The 13,610-nt window shown below is 45.6% G+C and overlaps 1 protein-coding gene across 5 annotated transcripts; it reads left to right on the top strand.

The window, feature by feature from the left end:
• The first annotated feature begins 555 nt into the window (after positions 1–555).
• Positions 556–8,265, top strand: sra1 (steroid receptor RNA activator 1). Of its 5 annotated transcripts, none has more exons than XM_040150741.1 (6): positions 556–799; positions 3,673–3,783; positions 4,409–4,495; positions 4,614–4,774; positions 5,948–6,056; positions 6,157–8,265. In XM_040150741.1, the coding sequence occupies exons 1-6, from the start codon at positions 775–777 to the stop codon at positions 6,411–6,413; spliced, it is 750 nt and encodes a 249-aa protein (XP_040006675.1). In that variant the 5' UTR covers positions 556–774; the 3' UTR covers positions 6,414–8,265. The 5 variants fall into 5 exon arrangements, with proteins under 5 accessions (XP_040006675.1, XP_040006677.1, XP_040006674.1 ...); XM_040150743.1 differs by lacking the exon at positions 556–799 and adding an exon at positions 806–931; XM_040150740.1 differs by lacking the exon at positions 556–799 and adding an exon at positions 1,004–2,180.
• The last annotated feature ends 5,345 nt before the right edge of the window (positions 8,266–13,610 follow it).

The raw sequence follows: 13,610 nt of genomic DNA, 5'->3' as shown, positions 1-13,610 counted from the left end.
TAGGAAGTTAGACCGGTTCTCCTGCAAAGTAAAAGCCTAAAGTTTATTGTAACGGTAGAGGATTACATACAACCAAAATCACTGCATCCTAACATTCAGGATATTTTTATTATTATTATTATTATTATTACTATGAAAGAACACCTAGACATTGTCACACTTCTAACACGTTTATTTTTGTTGCTGTTTTTACTTACCTACTTGTTTATACTTATACTTGATACTGCTAAAAAAAATACATATAATAAAAAGAGTATATATATAATTGTCTTTTAAGCTGCGAGGGTTACTGATATTTCGTGTTAACTAGTTGATATTTCGTGTTAACTAACTTTTACAGTGGACCTAAATTTGAAGGCTGACATGAACTGCTGGTCACATCCTGCTGTCCACAGAGAATGAAAAATAAATGACAGAAAAGACACATATACAGCATATACATTATATTCTATATAAAATTCCACACACATGAAAGTTATAATATAAAGAACAAAAAGCGTGAAATACTTTGACCTCCAGCCGCTCTTATTTTGATTGGGAGCGGAAGTTATTTAGTTTAGTGTCGTTCATTTGACACGGACGAATTTCGCTTAAAGTAAACATGACACCGGAATGTTCTCGCAAGAACTTTTCATCTCTCTTTAATTAACTATTAATTTAAACCCAGGGTTTCCTAAAATCTATAGGGTTGTTTTATCTCTTCAGGTTAGCCGTTAGCTTAGCTTCCTCACCGGGAAGACAAAGCTCTAGTTATTTGACACGGTGGAGTCCAACATGGAGGACATGTACATTAAACCAGGTGAGACCTACCTTCACTGACCAGCTCCTGACGACGATTACTGAAGTTAATGGGAAAAGCTGATGATGCTAATGAAGTCTTGAATGAGTTTCTGACAGCTAAGGCTAACGGCTAGCACGAAACTTCGACAAGGTAGATCCTGGATTGAGAGTTACCTAGGATTGGCAAAAGGGAGTGACGAACTGCATTCAGGAATTTGGCAAATTAATGTTTACTCAAGCCTCTAGTCCAGAAGTAAATGCTTTGTAAATATAAATTAAGGCATTTACGAATTAATCGTGCGTTGCTTTTAGTTCGGGCTATGGATGATTTACCGAAAAGTGATGATTCCTATAGCAATAGAGGGTTTGTTACAGGTTACCGAGTTGTTCTCAACTAATAAATCAATAGCATTAGAGCAGTTACTTGAATGTTATGTGTCGGTGTCAGTGAATTCCGACGTTACACCAGCAGATTTGGTGTGTTTGTGATCTAAATGCAGCATTTACTGGCAGAACCCGTCGATTCATAAATGTGTCAAGTCATGTTGACCTGAATGAAAAGGCAGCCAAAAATCCAAGGGAGTTTGGTTGGACTCGCTTGCCATTTAAATGACAGATGATGCCGTACTTACACCCTGTTCTTTGACCCAGATATTGACAGGTGATGTTAGTGCACTACTTTGCTGAGTTTCTGTACTGTGAGGCTAACGGCTAGCACGATAGTTCGACTGCTTGGATCCCGGGATTGTGATTTAGGCCGTATTGACAAAACGGTTCGACGAACTGCATTCAAAAATCCGGGAAGTTAATGCTCCTTTAAAGGTCTAGAAAAGAATTACACACTTTTTAAGAATAACGTAAAGCATTTAATTTAGTGTTGTTTTCTATTCACCATACAAATAATGCGCCCAACAGTAGTTATTAATGTAAAAAGCAAGGTTTATTAGTGGTTGTCCTGTTTTCTTAATCCCGATTTATTCAACGAGTAGTAGCATCATAGCAGTTGCGTGGTTGTGTAAATTAGCTTTAACTCTACATCGTAACATTTCGCTAAAGTGCGTTGTTTAAAGGGGCCGTGTGTAAGTTTTCTCTGCCGCTGAACGTGGTTTCTTGCCGGGAGCGGGCGGTGGTGATGCTCGCTCCCCGAGAGCTTCAGCCATCGTTGGGTTTAAGAGCAGAGCTACTCCTCAGGCCAGACCGGACGCTACAGTGAGTCGCTATCGGTTAGCTATCGGTTAGCATGCTAACTTCGGTAGAACGGAAGAAGTGACGGAAATAGAAGCAAAACCACAGTGGACACTGGCGGTTCTTGTCACCGCTGGTCTCCACCGCTGGTCTCATCTGTTGGTGAGTAAAGGAATGAAGTTTGATGCTGAACTCACAACGTTTCCCCCGGACTGGTCAGTAAACAGCTGTTGCTAAAGCCTACATATGACCCCTTTAATCATCTGAATGCAGCGTTTAGTGGCAGAACCTAACGATCTCTAAATATATTGAATCATGTTGTCGGGACTGAAAAGCAGCCAAAAAGTCTATAGAGTTTGGTTGGACTCACTCCACGTTTAAATGACAGATGATGGAGCCATTCTAGCGTGGCACCCGATTCGGGGACTTTGAATCCAGAAATCAAATCAGATTCATATTGGAGCTGAAACTATTAGTCGATTAAGTGGTCAATTGATTGACAGGAAAATAATTGGCATATACGTTGTTAACTGATTATTTGTGTCAGTCAATTTTCAAGCAAAAGCAGTGAAAAAAAAAATCCAAAAATTCTCTGATTCCAGCTTCTCAAACAAATCGATTTGGTGCTTTTCTTTATCACATATCACAGTGAACTGAAGATCTTTGGCTTTTGTTGATGGAGCAAAACGTGGACAGTAAATTAAAATGGAGCGTCTACGTTGAGAGTCTGTCTGCTAGGCTGGCTCAGACTGTTGGTGTGGGAACCCAGATCACGTACAGGTTCTACAGTACTGTGCTGGAAAGCATCATTAGACGTTGTACGGCGTCATGGAACGGCTCCTCACCGTCTAGTTAAAATCTAGAATAGGCAACATGGGGAAAACAGCAGTGAAAGTGAGAGGACACACGTCTTCTCACACCATCAGAGAGAACTGGACCCTCAAACATCCTACATCCAGAATATGAATCATTACCTTCAGCAAGACGGCACAGAGCCAGCAGACGTAAGAACAACCACGATAACTTCTGTGACACTGGTCAACAAACTACCAGCTCAGTCCTGATGTAGAGCAGCTGTCCCTCCACAATATGGGTCTGGGGGATCCCCGACAAAAATAAGTGTAATACAGCAGAACTGGTGTTTCTGGTTCGAGGGTCCTATTATCAGACCTCGCTGATGCAGTCTAGTTGTATGAATTATGGTTTGAATCCTCATCTTTAAAATGTGTATGTATTTATCTGTATATTTTATCTCACGGGGAAGGTACAACATATTTACATATCAGTTTTATTTTGTTGTCTCTGTTTTATGATTGTGTCTTGGTGAGCCACTGTACTTTTTTGTTGGCTACATGTTGTATTGAAGTGGATTGCAGCTGTGTGCATCGCTGTTGCCCAAGTCAAGTTTATTGATGACAACAAAGTACATTGCAGTCATACATTCTTACCTTGTCTCAACAAGACATTTGAAGACATCGCCTCAGGCTCTGGGAAGAGGTGTTGAAGAGGGGTTCACCATCTTTTTTTATGGTTGATCATGTCATCCAAAAAAAAATTCCAAGATTAATCAATTATGAGAATAATCATTAGACTAATTTATATTCATCTTAGCATCTCACTGTCATCAAGAAAAGAGAATAAGACTGTTTCTCAGAACGTTGAACTAACCCTTTAACTAACCTAAACACCTGTCTCTGTGTTGCCAAGGTAACCAGGAGCGGGGTTGGAACGACCCCCCTCAGTTCTCGTACGGCCTTCAGATGGCCCGCGGACAACAGAGGAACTCCCTGAGCAAGAGAGCAGCGCCACCTGTTTCAGGTAAGAGAACACACCTGTCTCCATCATGACGGAAATAACAGGTGAATATCGGGTTAGTCTATTGTAATGCAGTAGTTTATGTGGCTTGTTTTGGTATTCTAACCTTATTATGAAAAGCACGAAAACCAATTTCATCTTCATTTATTTGCAAGATGATGTAAATTTATATACAGTAACTGAAAAGTAACATTTATGTTACTTGTATATACTTATATCTGACTCCAGTGTGTCCCTCACACTCCTGAAAGCAATCCTGCGCCCTTCATTCTGAGGACATTCTTGTTATATCTCTGCTGCTTGTTAACTGATAGATCGTCACGCTGCTTCAGGTGGGTCGGGTCTCTTCGGATCAGGTCCAACTGTGCACGGGTCTCTCTGTTTTTAAAAAGGAATTCATGAATGTCAGGTTCTGGTAGTTTTTCCACTGGTCTGTTTTTGATCAGACCTATAAAAAAGACGTCTCAGAACCACCAGAACCACATCAGTTTCCGGAGTCGCACTGTTGAGATCAAACTAAACTCGGACCCAAGTACAAATGTGCAGCAATGAAGAAATAAAGCTTTTCTTTCAATAAAAGTCTAACACCACAATTGATGCCTCAAACATCTTCTCTGATGGTCCCCAGGTGCAGGAGCTCCGCCCCCTATCCCTCCCTCCTCCAACCCTCTGGCCCCACCCCCGTGTCGTGTAGCCCCGCCCCCTCCACACCCAGGTGAGAAACAGAAGGTTTTTACTAGAAAGAGATGAGCGCTGCTGTCGTCCCGATTGGCAGCAGAACCTAATATATTTTCTATGTTTTTGAATTCTTACGTGTCTCTGACTCATCCCAGCTCCTCCTCCACCTGGCTGCATGGCCACACCCCCGCCTCCTACAGGACCGATGAGAAGTCAGAGAGAGGCTGACAGCAGCCAATCAGAGAGTGAGCCTGATGTGGAGGCCGTAGTGTTGGTGTTGAACCGAGCGCTGGCTGCCTGCACACAGACTGTTAAAGTGAGTTTAAATCCTTCAGACCCAAACAGCAAGTCTGGTCTGGATTCTGTAAAAAGATTCTCCACACCCGCGGATTACTGAAGTCGCTGAAAGATAAAAACATTGAAAGTTAAAACAGAAGCTTTGTTCCGATCCACAGTTGCTTCTGTGTATTTTTTTTTTTGTTTTTTTAAAGAATAAGGGAAATCTTTAATTTGGTTTAACTGGGTTTAGAAGATGCTTGAAGCTCTTCTGGGCTCTGGGAAAGTTTTACAGACATTAAACTCTCAAGGCTTGAAACTTGGATGCACCAGCCCCATCTGCAGAATCAGTATCAGCCCCAACAATGACTTTATATAGCAAAACACATTAAGTGCAATTGTCTGGTTGATGTGTTGAGCAACTGCTGATGCTCAGCATTTCCTGTTTCACAATAAAAGCATTTTAATGTGATGTCAGTGGTAGGCCTTTACTGTGAAACCAGTGACAGCGTTGACAGTAACGGTTGGCTCGTGTCAGCAAAAACTGATGCAATATAGTTTTTCTAATGGTACTGGACTGTATTTGGACTGTACAAGTTCAGTACAGGACACATTTTCTAATCTACAGCTGATCAATATCATCTGCTTAACCAGAACATATCCAGAATAATTCCTCAAAAAATAGATTTGTTAATTTATGAGTCAAAAGAAAAATGTTTATTCTTTTATTAATTGAGCAAAATGGGGGAAATATCACTCTCTGCTCTCTGGCTCACTTACCAGAGTGGGACAGTAGTCTCCCGACCTGTTATCCTGTGGATACTCCTTCTGATTCCTGCTGCCTGTGGACTTTGGATTGACTGGCTGCTGCAGTTTGGTTAAGTTACACTACTTCTGAAGAGGTTTATTGGCTTTATTGAGAGTAGAGCGGCCTGGTTGCTTAGTGGCTAGTCCGCCTGCTAGGATCAGCCTGTTTTCAAACGTTTCAACAACAACGTGGCTCTGCGACTGTAATCTGTCCTGCTCACGACTGACGGGCAACATCCGCCGTCTGAAGAAGAAAATCCGTCTCCTTAGCCCAGTTCAAGCATAAGGTGGCAGTCAAAAATCTGGTGATTAGGACAGGTGATCTAGGACAGTCTGACTCTGAGCTCTAACCGGACGTCCAGGGGTCAGACTCTCACTGACTGTGTGACCTTTGACCTGTCTGCAGGCTCAAGTGTGTAATGATGTGGCAAAGAGACTCCGCCTCCTGGAGGACGGCTGGAGGTCAGGTAGACTAAGCCTACCTGTCAGGAGACGCATGGACACCCTGGCTCAAGGTAACCTGTCTCATCATACACCTGTCTGTGTCTCCGTCTGTCTTTCTGTCCACCTGTCTCAGTACACACCTGTCTGAACACTTACATGTCCCTCTCTCAGAGTTGCAATCAGGTCAGTGGGACGCAGCTGATGAGGTCCATCGCTCACTGATGGTCGATCATGTGACCGAGGTCAGCCAATGGATGGTCGGCGTCAAACGACTCATCGCTGAGACCCGAAAGCTGAGCCCAGAACTCCTAGAACCATTTCAGAAACCTGCGGAACCAGTCCAGGACCCAGCGGAACCAGTCCAGGACCCAGCGGAACCAGTCCAGGACCCAGCGGAACCAGTCCAGGATCCAGCGTCCCAGTCCTGACTCTCTTAATCCTGCAGGACTCTCCAGCAGGTTTCTTTCTTCTCTTGAAAAACTTTGACTTTTTTTAATCCAAAACCAGGACCTGGTGGCGATAATTCTCACATTTACACTTCAGCAGAGGGTCAAAGATCAGAACCCCAGGTAGGGGGTCATTGGTTTGCTCAAGGAAACTCAAGCAGGGACAGACCTACTATTCAACTTGAAACCCTTCTGTTCTGCGCTAGACTATATCTGGACTCTGGACTCCAGTCTTTGAACTCTGGACTTTCGACCAAGGACATTAAAGTCTGGACTCTGAAATTTAGACTGTGTCTGGTGTCTTGACTCCGGACTTAAGACTCTGACCTCTGAACGATAGACTCTGAAATTTAGACACTTTGGAGTCTCAACTCAACACTTGAAACTCTGGGTTCTGAACTAAGGACCCTAGACACTGGACCTTAGACTCTGAACTCTGGGCTTTGGACTCTGGACTCTGTGTACTTTTGTGACTCTAGACGTAACTCTAGACTCTTGACCTTGAACACTGAACTCTGGACATCCTGGACTCAGAATTTTAGATTATAGACTCTAAACTCTGAACTCTTGTTTCCAAATTCTGACCCCTGGGCTTTGGATTTTAGACTCTGATCTGTAGACTTTGGACTCTTGACTGTTGACACTCTGGGCACTCAAAACTCTGGATTGTGGTCTCAAAACTCTGGACTTTAGACTATGTGCTCCAGACGTTGGACACTCTGATACTCTAAACTCAAACCTCTGGACTCTGGATTTTAGACCCTGGGATTTACCCTCTGAAATCTATACTTTGGACTCTTCAAACTCTGGGCACTTGACATTCTGGACCCTGGTCTCTGGACTCCGACTGACCCTGTCATCCATCCCATTCAGCTACTATAAACACCCTAGGTCCAAATGGACCTGTGTTCCCTGGAGCCATACGTAGAAACCCACTGTAAAAGCCACCGGGTGTGGTAATGGACAGTGATTTAAAATTGGACAAACAGATAAACTCAGTAATCAAATCTAGTTTTTTCCAGCTGAGGCTCGTCCTTTTTATCGCTTAATGATTTTGAAGTGGTTAGACGTGCTTTCATCTCGTCCCGACTTGACTGCTGTGATGCCCTTTATGTTGCTGTTAGGTTTTCCTCTCACGCTGGCAGTCGGTCCAGAATGCTGGAGCTCTTCTTTTGACAGGGAGACCACATGTCCCCTGTCCCGGCCTCCTTTCACCGGCTCCCTATAGCTCCAGCCTGTGTCTCTGACCTTTTACAACCACACGTCCCGTCAAGGTCCCTCAGGTCCGCTGACCAGTTGCCTCTGGTTGTCCCAAGATCAAGGTTGAAGCACAGGGGGGATCATGTCTTTGCAGTTATGGTCCCCAAACTCTGGAACAAGTTGCCTCTGCATGTTAGGCTGGCCCCTAGAGGGCCTGTTTTAAATCCCATCATAAAACACGTCTTTATCCCTCGGCTTTTACTGCTCTTTGTGTTTTTATTGTGTTGTCATATGGATTTTGCTGTTCTGTTTTGATTTCACTTTGATCAACCGTTGTTTTTAATTGTGCTTTCTAAGTAAATTTGACTTGACTTGACTTGACTTGACTTGACTTGAAACAACCCAGAACCCCAATATCTCCGGTCTCTCTCTAGATTCGTGACCCTGAACGATCTAGTGATGTTTCCAGCGGCCACCGCAGAGCTCTCCGCAGTGTCAGTAAAGCTCAGTTTACAGTTTCAGACTGTGATGAAGGGAATCATGAACTGGTTTTGAGTTTGTCAGTAACAAACTGTCTTTACCTTCTAGTCACGATGGATCTGATGTGGGAATAAATCTTTTTCTCTCCTTTCTATGTTGGAGCGTCTTTGATTCTCTGAGTGTTTTTATTCATCATGTTTTAGGTGTCATGAACAGGGACGATCGGACACCTGGTCCTAACCCTGTAAACCCCGGGTCCGGTGTTGTCGGGCCCTCAGTAAAGGGATCTTCAAATGGGACATGTGCAACAAGAATTAAAAGCAAACATTTATACATTTCTATGGTGAGATCATTTTTATACAGCTAAACAGATCATTAGAGCCGTTTAAATTTTTTGTTAATGTTTGTTAAAGAGAGCAGCCTCAGTGGCAGCTAGCTTACCTGAAAAGCCTGAGAATTAAAGAAGGTATCTACACAGGTGTTTTTGGCCAGGTACTGATCCTGGTGTAAGAAACCGAGACAGTTTATTATGAGTTAAATTTCGTAACAGTTACTCTCTAACTCGTCCTTAGTCAATCAGCACCGTTATCAGAACAGTTACCACCGTTCTGTGTCATGCTTATCTGGCCCATGCCACATGGGATTAAAGGGGCTGTATGTAAGTTTTTCTCTGCCGCCGAACACGGTTTCTTGCCCAGAGCAGGTTGCGGTGGTGATGGTCGCTCACCAAGAGCTTCGGCCATCGTAGCATCATCCTCTCATGTCGGACTGAGGACAGACTGGACGCTACAGTGACTTACTATCACAAAGTGACGGGACGGGATGGGCCGGGGCTAGCTGGTTAGCGTGCTAGCTTCAGTAGAAGCGAAGAAGTGATAGAAATTGAAGCAAAGCAAGAGTCCACACTGGTGTTGGTTTCCATCGCTGGAGGCGGCTGTTGGTGAGTAAAGGATGAAGTTTGATGCTGAACTCTCAATGTTTCTTCCAGACTGGTCAGTAAACTTCTGCCTATGCTAATGTTGGTTAATTAGCGATAGCAAAAACCTACAAATAGCAACTTTTAATCACAATTTCATGTTACAAAACATGCATCTTCAGGTAATACATATACCTAATTATGAATATCAAACTTGTTCGTGTGAAGTCATGCGGTCTGTCTACTGCCACACAAACAGACACGCACACACAAGCATTGACCTTGATCGTTTTTGGGGACACTACATACAACTGGGGACACGGCTTTTGTCCCCAGTTGGACAACTAACTGGTCTTTGGTCTGAAATTTGTCCCCAAAAGTAGCCCTGGACAGATTCACACACACACACATACACTTCTGAAATGAATCCATTTCCCCATGATGAATAATGAGCTTTACGGAATTATTATAGGTCAAATGTATTAATTCATAAATAATACAAAATCTGTACAGTTACATGTATTCAGAGGACACATTGAGTATTATTTATTATTATAATGTCGTGTATGTAAAGTCTCAATGAAGCAGCAGCAGGGTTCTGCAGTGTTGAGATGTGACCAGCAGGAGGCAGCAGAGGACAGGAGACACGAGAGAGAGAGAGAGAGAGAGAGAGGGAGGGAGAGGGAGAGAGATATAGAGAGGGGGAGGGAGAGAGGAGGGAGGGGGAGAGAGATATAGGGAGAGAGGGAGGGAGGGGGAGAGAGATATAGAGAGAGAGAGGGAGAGATATAGAGAGGGAGAGGGAGGGGGGGGGGTAGAGAGAGGGGGGGTAGAGGGAGGGAGGGAGAGGGAGGGAGAGATATAGGGAGGGAGGGAGGGATATAGAGAGAGAGAGGGATATAGAGAGGGGGAGGGAGAGAGAGGAGGGAGAGATATAGAGAGGGAGAGGGAGAGGGGGGGTAGAGAGAGGGGGGGGAGAGGGAGGGAGAGGGAGGGAGATATAGGGAGGGGGAGGGAGGGAGAGAGGGATAGAGAGAGGGATATAGGGAGGGAGGGAGAGAGAGAGATATAGAGAGAGGGAGAGGGGGATATCGAGAGGGAGAGAGGGGGAGGGAGAGAGGGAGGTAGGGAGAGATGGAGAGGGGGATATAGAGAGGGGGAGGGAGAGAGGGAGGGAGGGAGAGAGATATATAGAGAGAGGGAGAGAGATATAGAGAGGGAGAGGGGGATATAGAGAGGGAGAGAGGGAGGGAGGGAGGGAGGGAGAGAGAGAGAGATATATAGAGAGAGGGAGAGGGAGAGAGATATAGAGAGGGAGGGAGAGGGGGATATAGAGAGGGAGAGAGAGGGAGAGAGATATAGAGAGGGAGAGGGGGATATAGAGAGGGAGAGAGGGAGGGAGGGAGGGAGGGAGGGAGAGAGAGAGAGAGAGAGGGAGAGGGAGAGAGATATAGAGAGGGAGGGAGAGGGGGATATAGAGAGGGAGAGAGAGGGAGAGAGATATAGAGAGAGAGGGAGGGAGGGGGAGAGGGGGAGGGAGAGGAGAGAGGGAGAGAGGGGGAGAGGGGGAGGGAGAGGGGAGAGAGGGGGGGGGGCTACACTGCTCTTTCTTCTCATTATTGTGGCTTTGCTTGTTGACACTGAACCAAACTGAGTTGGTCCCAGTGTTTGATTTTAGAAAGCAAGCCGGCGTCAATCCAGCTCTGTGACTACTCCACTGCCGGCGTAAAGGAACAACACTGACCCTCCATTCTTTTCTGGGGGGGGGGGTAATGTCAACATGGGTCCTCACAAGTGTAGAAAGTGTGTGTGTGTGTGTGTGTGGAGCCTGACAGCGGCACTGTGTTTGTGCACCGACCGTGTTTTCTTCCTCCTCATTTCTTCCTTCTGTTGATGGAGTTTCACACTCGGATCCGAGACGAACCTGCTCAGAAACGGCTGGAACCAGACACACCTGCACATGCTGCGGCACCACGATCGATCACCTCTGACAAACTGAGAAAAGCACCTTTGTTGAAGCTGGTCCGGTCAAATAACTCCTTTTTGAACCTTTTGGGCAGTTTCCCAAATGAAAAGTTGTAGAACCGAACGTTGAGACCGACAGGACTGAGATCAGTGACTGGACACACTGTGATAACTGATGATGACGACAAAACCAAAACTCACTTGAGTCCATCACAACTAGGCTGAAACGTTTTCCTGTTCAAACCTCAGTTAAAAGTCGTTGCTCAGAGAAAAGCCTCGAGTAAAAAGTTACATCTCTTCATATAGGTGAAGACTTTTCCGTTTATCCATGAGACTTGGCGTCGCTCATGCTTCATTACTGTTTCGTATGCTAATAAAACAGAAGGCTGCAGGCGTGTCTACAGACCCAACTCTTGTAATGTTTTAATATCCGACAACATTCAGCCACAGAAGTTAACAGGGAGGAACTGAGGAAAAAAAATCCTGCACAGCCTCAAAGACCAAATCGGTCGTGTCCCTTTATGTGACACTGATGTAGGTCAAGTGCTTCCTGTCTCCTTAATGTGACTAATCTGTGTTATTTTAGGGAAATATCATCACATCCCACAAAGACGAATTAATATCACGTTAACCGACAATAATCACCTTCCTTAGATGTTTCTGTTTAACTGAGCTGCAGTGACGTCACCTTGACCTCAAGTCTAAAGATTTTGGTTCCCGCCCATTTCTATGGGGGACGGAACGAGACCGATCTGCCGGTTTGAGAGGGGGAACCGAACCGAACCGTCACCCGGGACTTCAGGAGTTCATCTTGGTTCAGCTTTAACGGTGTGGACCAGTTGGCTCGGCCAACGGAAACGCTGCTGCGCTGTGTGTGGACACGGAGACGTTCTAGTTGTAGTGTGCTCATCCCTGTATTTAGTCCATTATCACACACACTGTTTCCAAGCTGCGGTCACTGGTCAGTGTTTATTCACTACCTGCCTCAGTGACGTGACATCGTGTGGGGAAGTTTAGTCGACCAGAAACATGATGTGACTGTGTTTTAACCGAGGACGACCCTGAGGACGCCGAAAAGTTTTAACCTCATGCACATGAAGAGGAAATGTACCTGTCAGCTCTGCAGCCATTTGCCAAAGACCTGAAAAATAAAAAGCAAAGCAGAGGTTCGGTCTCTACCTGCGTCGTCGTCGTAGCAGCTTCCATCTTCTGTGTGTTCTGTGCCGCCAGGATCACAGGTCTGATGGGCTCAGTGTCATGTACATTGTTGGAGGAAGTACAGGTCGCTTCTTTACACGCGCGCTGACACGTCCTCAGCCCCGAGCGACGAGCGGCGGAGTCTTCGTCACGAAGTCTGCGTCTGTTCGTTTCCTACTGGATGTGAATCGCTGCTGTCGTCACGGTGCGTTACTGTTAATCTGCCCTTCGGAGCTAACCAATCAAAATCCACCATATGCCACCACATATGTTTACTTACCAGCCCAGTGCCCCCAGTGCCCCCAGTGCTGCTGCTCTGGCCTCAGTCAGGCGTTACTGAAAGTAGCTTCCACACACTAAATATGAACAAACACACATGTGGCGTTCTCGCTAACCACTGATCGGGCACCTGTGACTATATAAAGAGATTAAAGTGCTCGGAAAATAACGGAAATCTGAACATCCACCGTTCCAGGAACACTGGGAACGTCCATCTGCTGATGAAGATCATGTGACATGATTGAAAGCTCCAGGATGTTGGTTCGCACCGTGTCTGTAATGAACTCTGCAACCTGTAGGAGAGGCTAACAGCGGAGTGGAGGTTATTATCAGTAGTTTGCTGCCGACAGGCTCTTGAGCTGCAGACACAGGAGCGTTTCATCTGAACTCTGCTGACCAATCAGCTCCGCTTCACTCCTCTCCTCTCTCCAGGGATGAAGAGGAGGAGGAGGAGGCTCGAAAAGAGGAAACCAAGCAGAAAGGATGAGTGACAGAAAGACAGAGAGAGAAACAGTAAGAAAGAAGCTGGTCCCCGCTGAGACAAACAAAGCTAAAAATAGACCGAGAGAAAGAAAAGAGAGACAAGCGGAGCGAGGCCCGTCCCTCCGGCCGCAGGTCGCAGAGACCCCATGTGCCCTGGGATGCAGGAAAAACTCCTCTGGAGGTGGGAGGTGAAGACCCTGTGGACCGGGATCTCAGCCAGATGTTCCAGGTCACCCTCGCTACTGGGTTCGGTTCATCAGATCTGTCCGGCAGCCTCCCCCGCCACAAAGCCACGGGTCCTGACAGATGAGTCGTGATTCATGCCACCACTAGAGGTCAATGTCAGGAAAACGTAAACGTTCCGATCGACAAATGGCCGATGCTGGTCTCGCATTAGGACGTCCGTCAAACCGCACGCGTTACGGATATCATGACACCAGCTCTGGCAGAAGTCCCACTAGCACCAGTAGCAGTGCCCGTTGCAGTAATATTCTAAGTCGCAGTGGTTATAGCAAATGTAGTTGCTGTTGAGGTACAGTAGTAAGGATATTTGCAGTAGCAGTAATCTTAGAAGTATAGTAGTACTAGTATGTCGTAATCTATGCAGAAGTAACAGTAGTAGAAATATTTGCAGTAGCAGTTGCAGTAGTAATACTATT

The sequence above is a fragment of the Xiphias gladius genome, chromosome 17 (genome assembly GCF_016859285.1).
Source record: "Xiphias gladius isolate SHS-SW01 ecotype Sanya breed wild chromosome 17, ASM1685928v1, whole genome shotgun sequence".
NCBI lineage: Eukaryota > Metazoa > Chordata > Actinopteri > Istiophoriformes > Xiphiidae > Xiphias > Xiphias gladius.
Note: the sequence above shows the minus strand (reverse complement) of the source record. Positions and strands in the feature narration are given on the sequence as shown.

Coding starts and splice junctions, on each gene's coding strand:
- sra1 (XM_040150740.1), top strand. CDS start 2,150: ATGCTGAACTCACAACGTTTCCCCCGGACTG. Junction 2,181..3,672: donor ACAACGTTTCCCCCGGACTG/GTCAGTAAACAG, acceptor TGTGTTGCCAAG/GTAACCAGGAGCGGGGTTGG. Junction 4,775..5,947: donor CCTGCACACAGACTGTTAAA/GTGAGTTTAAAT, acceptor ACCTGTCTGCAG/GCTCAAGTGTGTAATGATGT.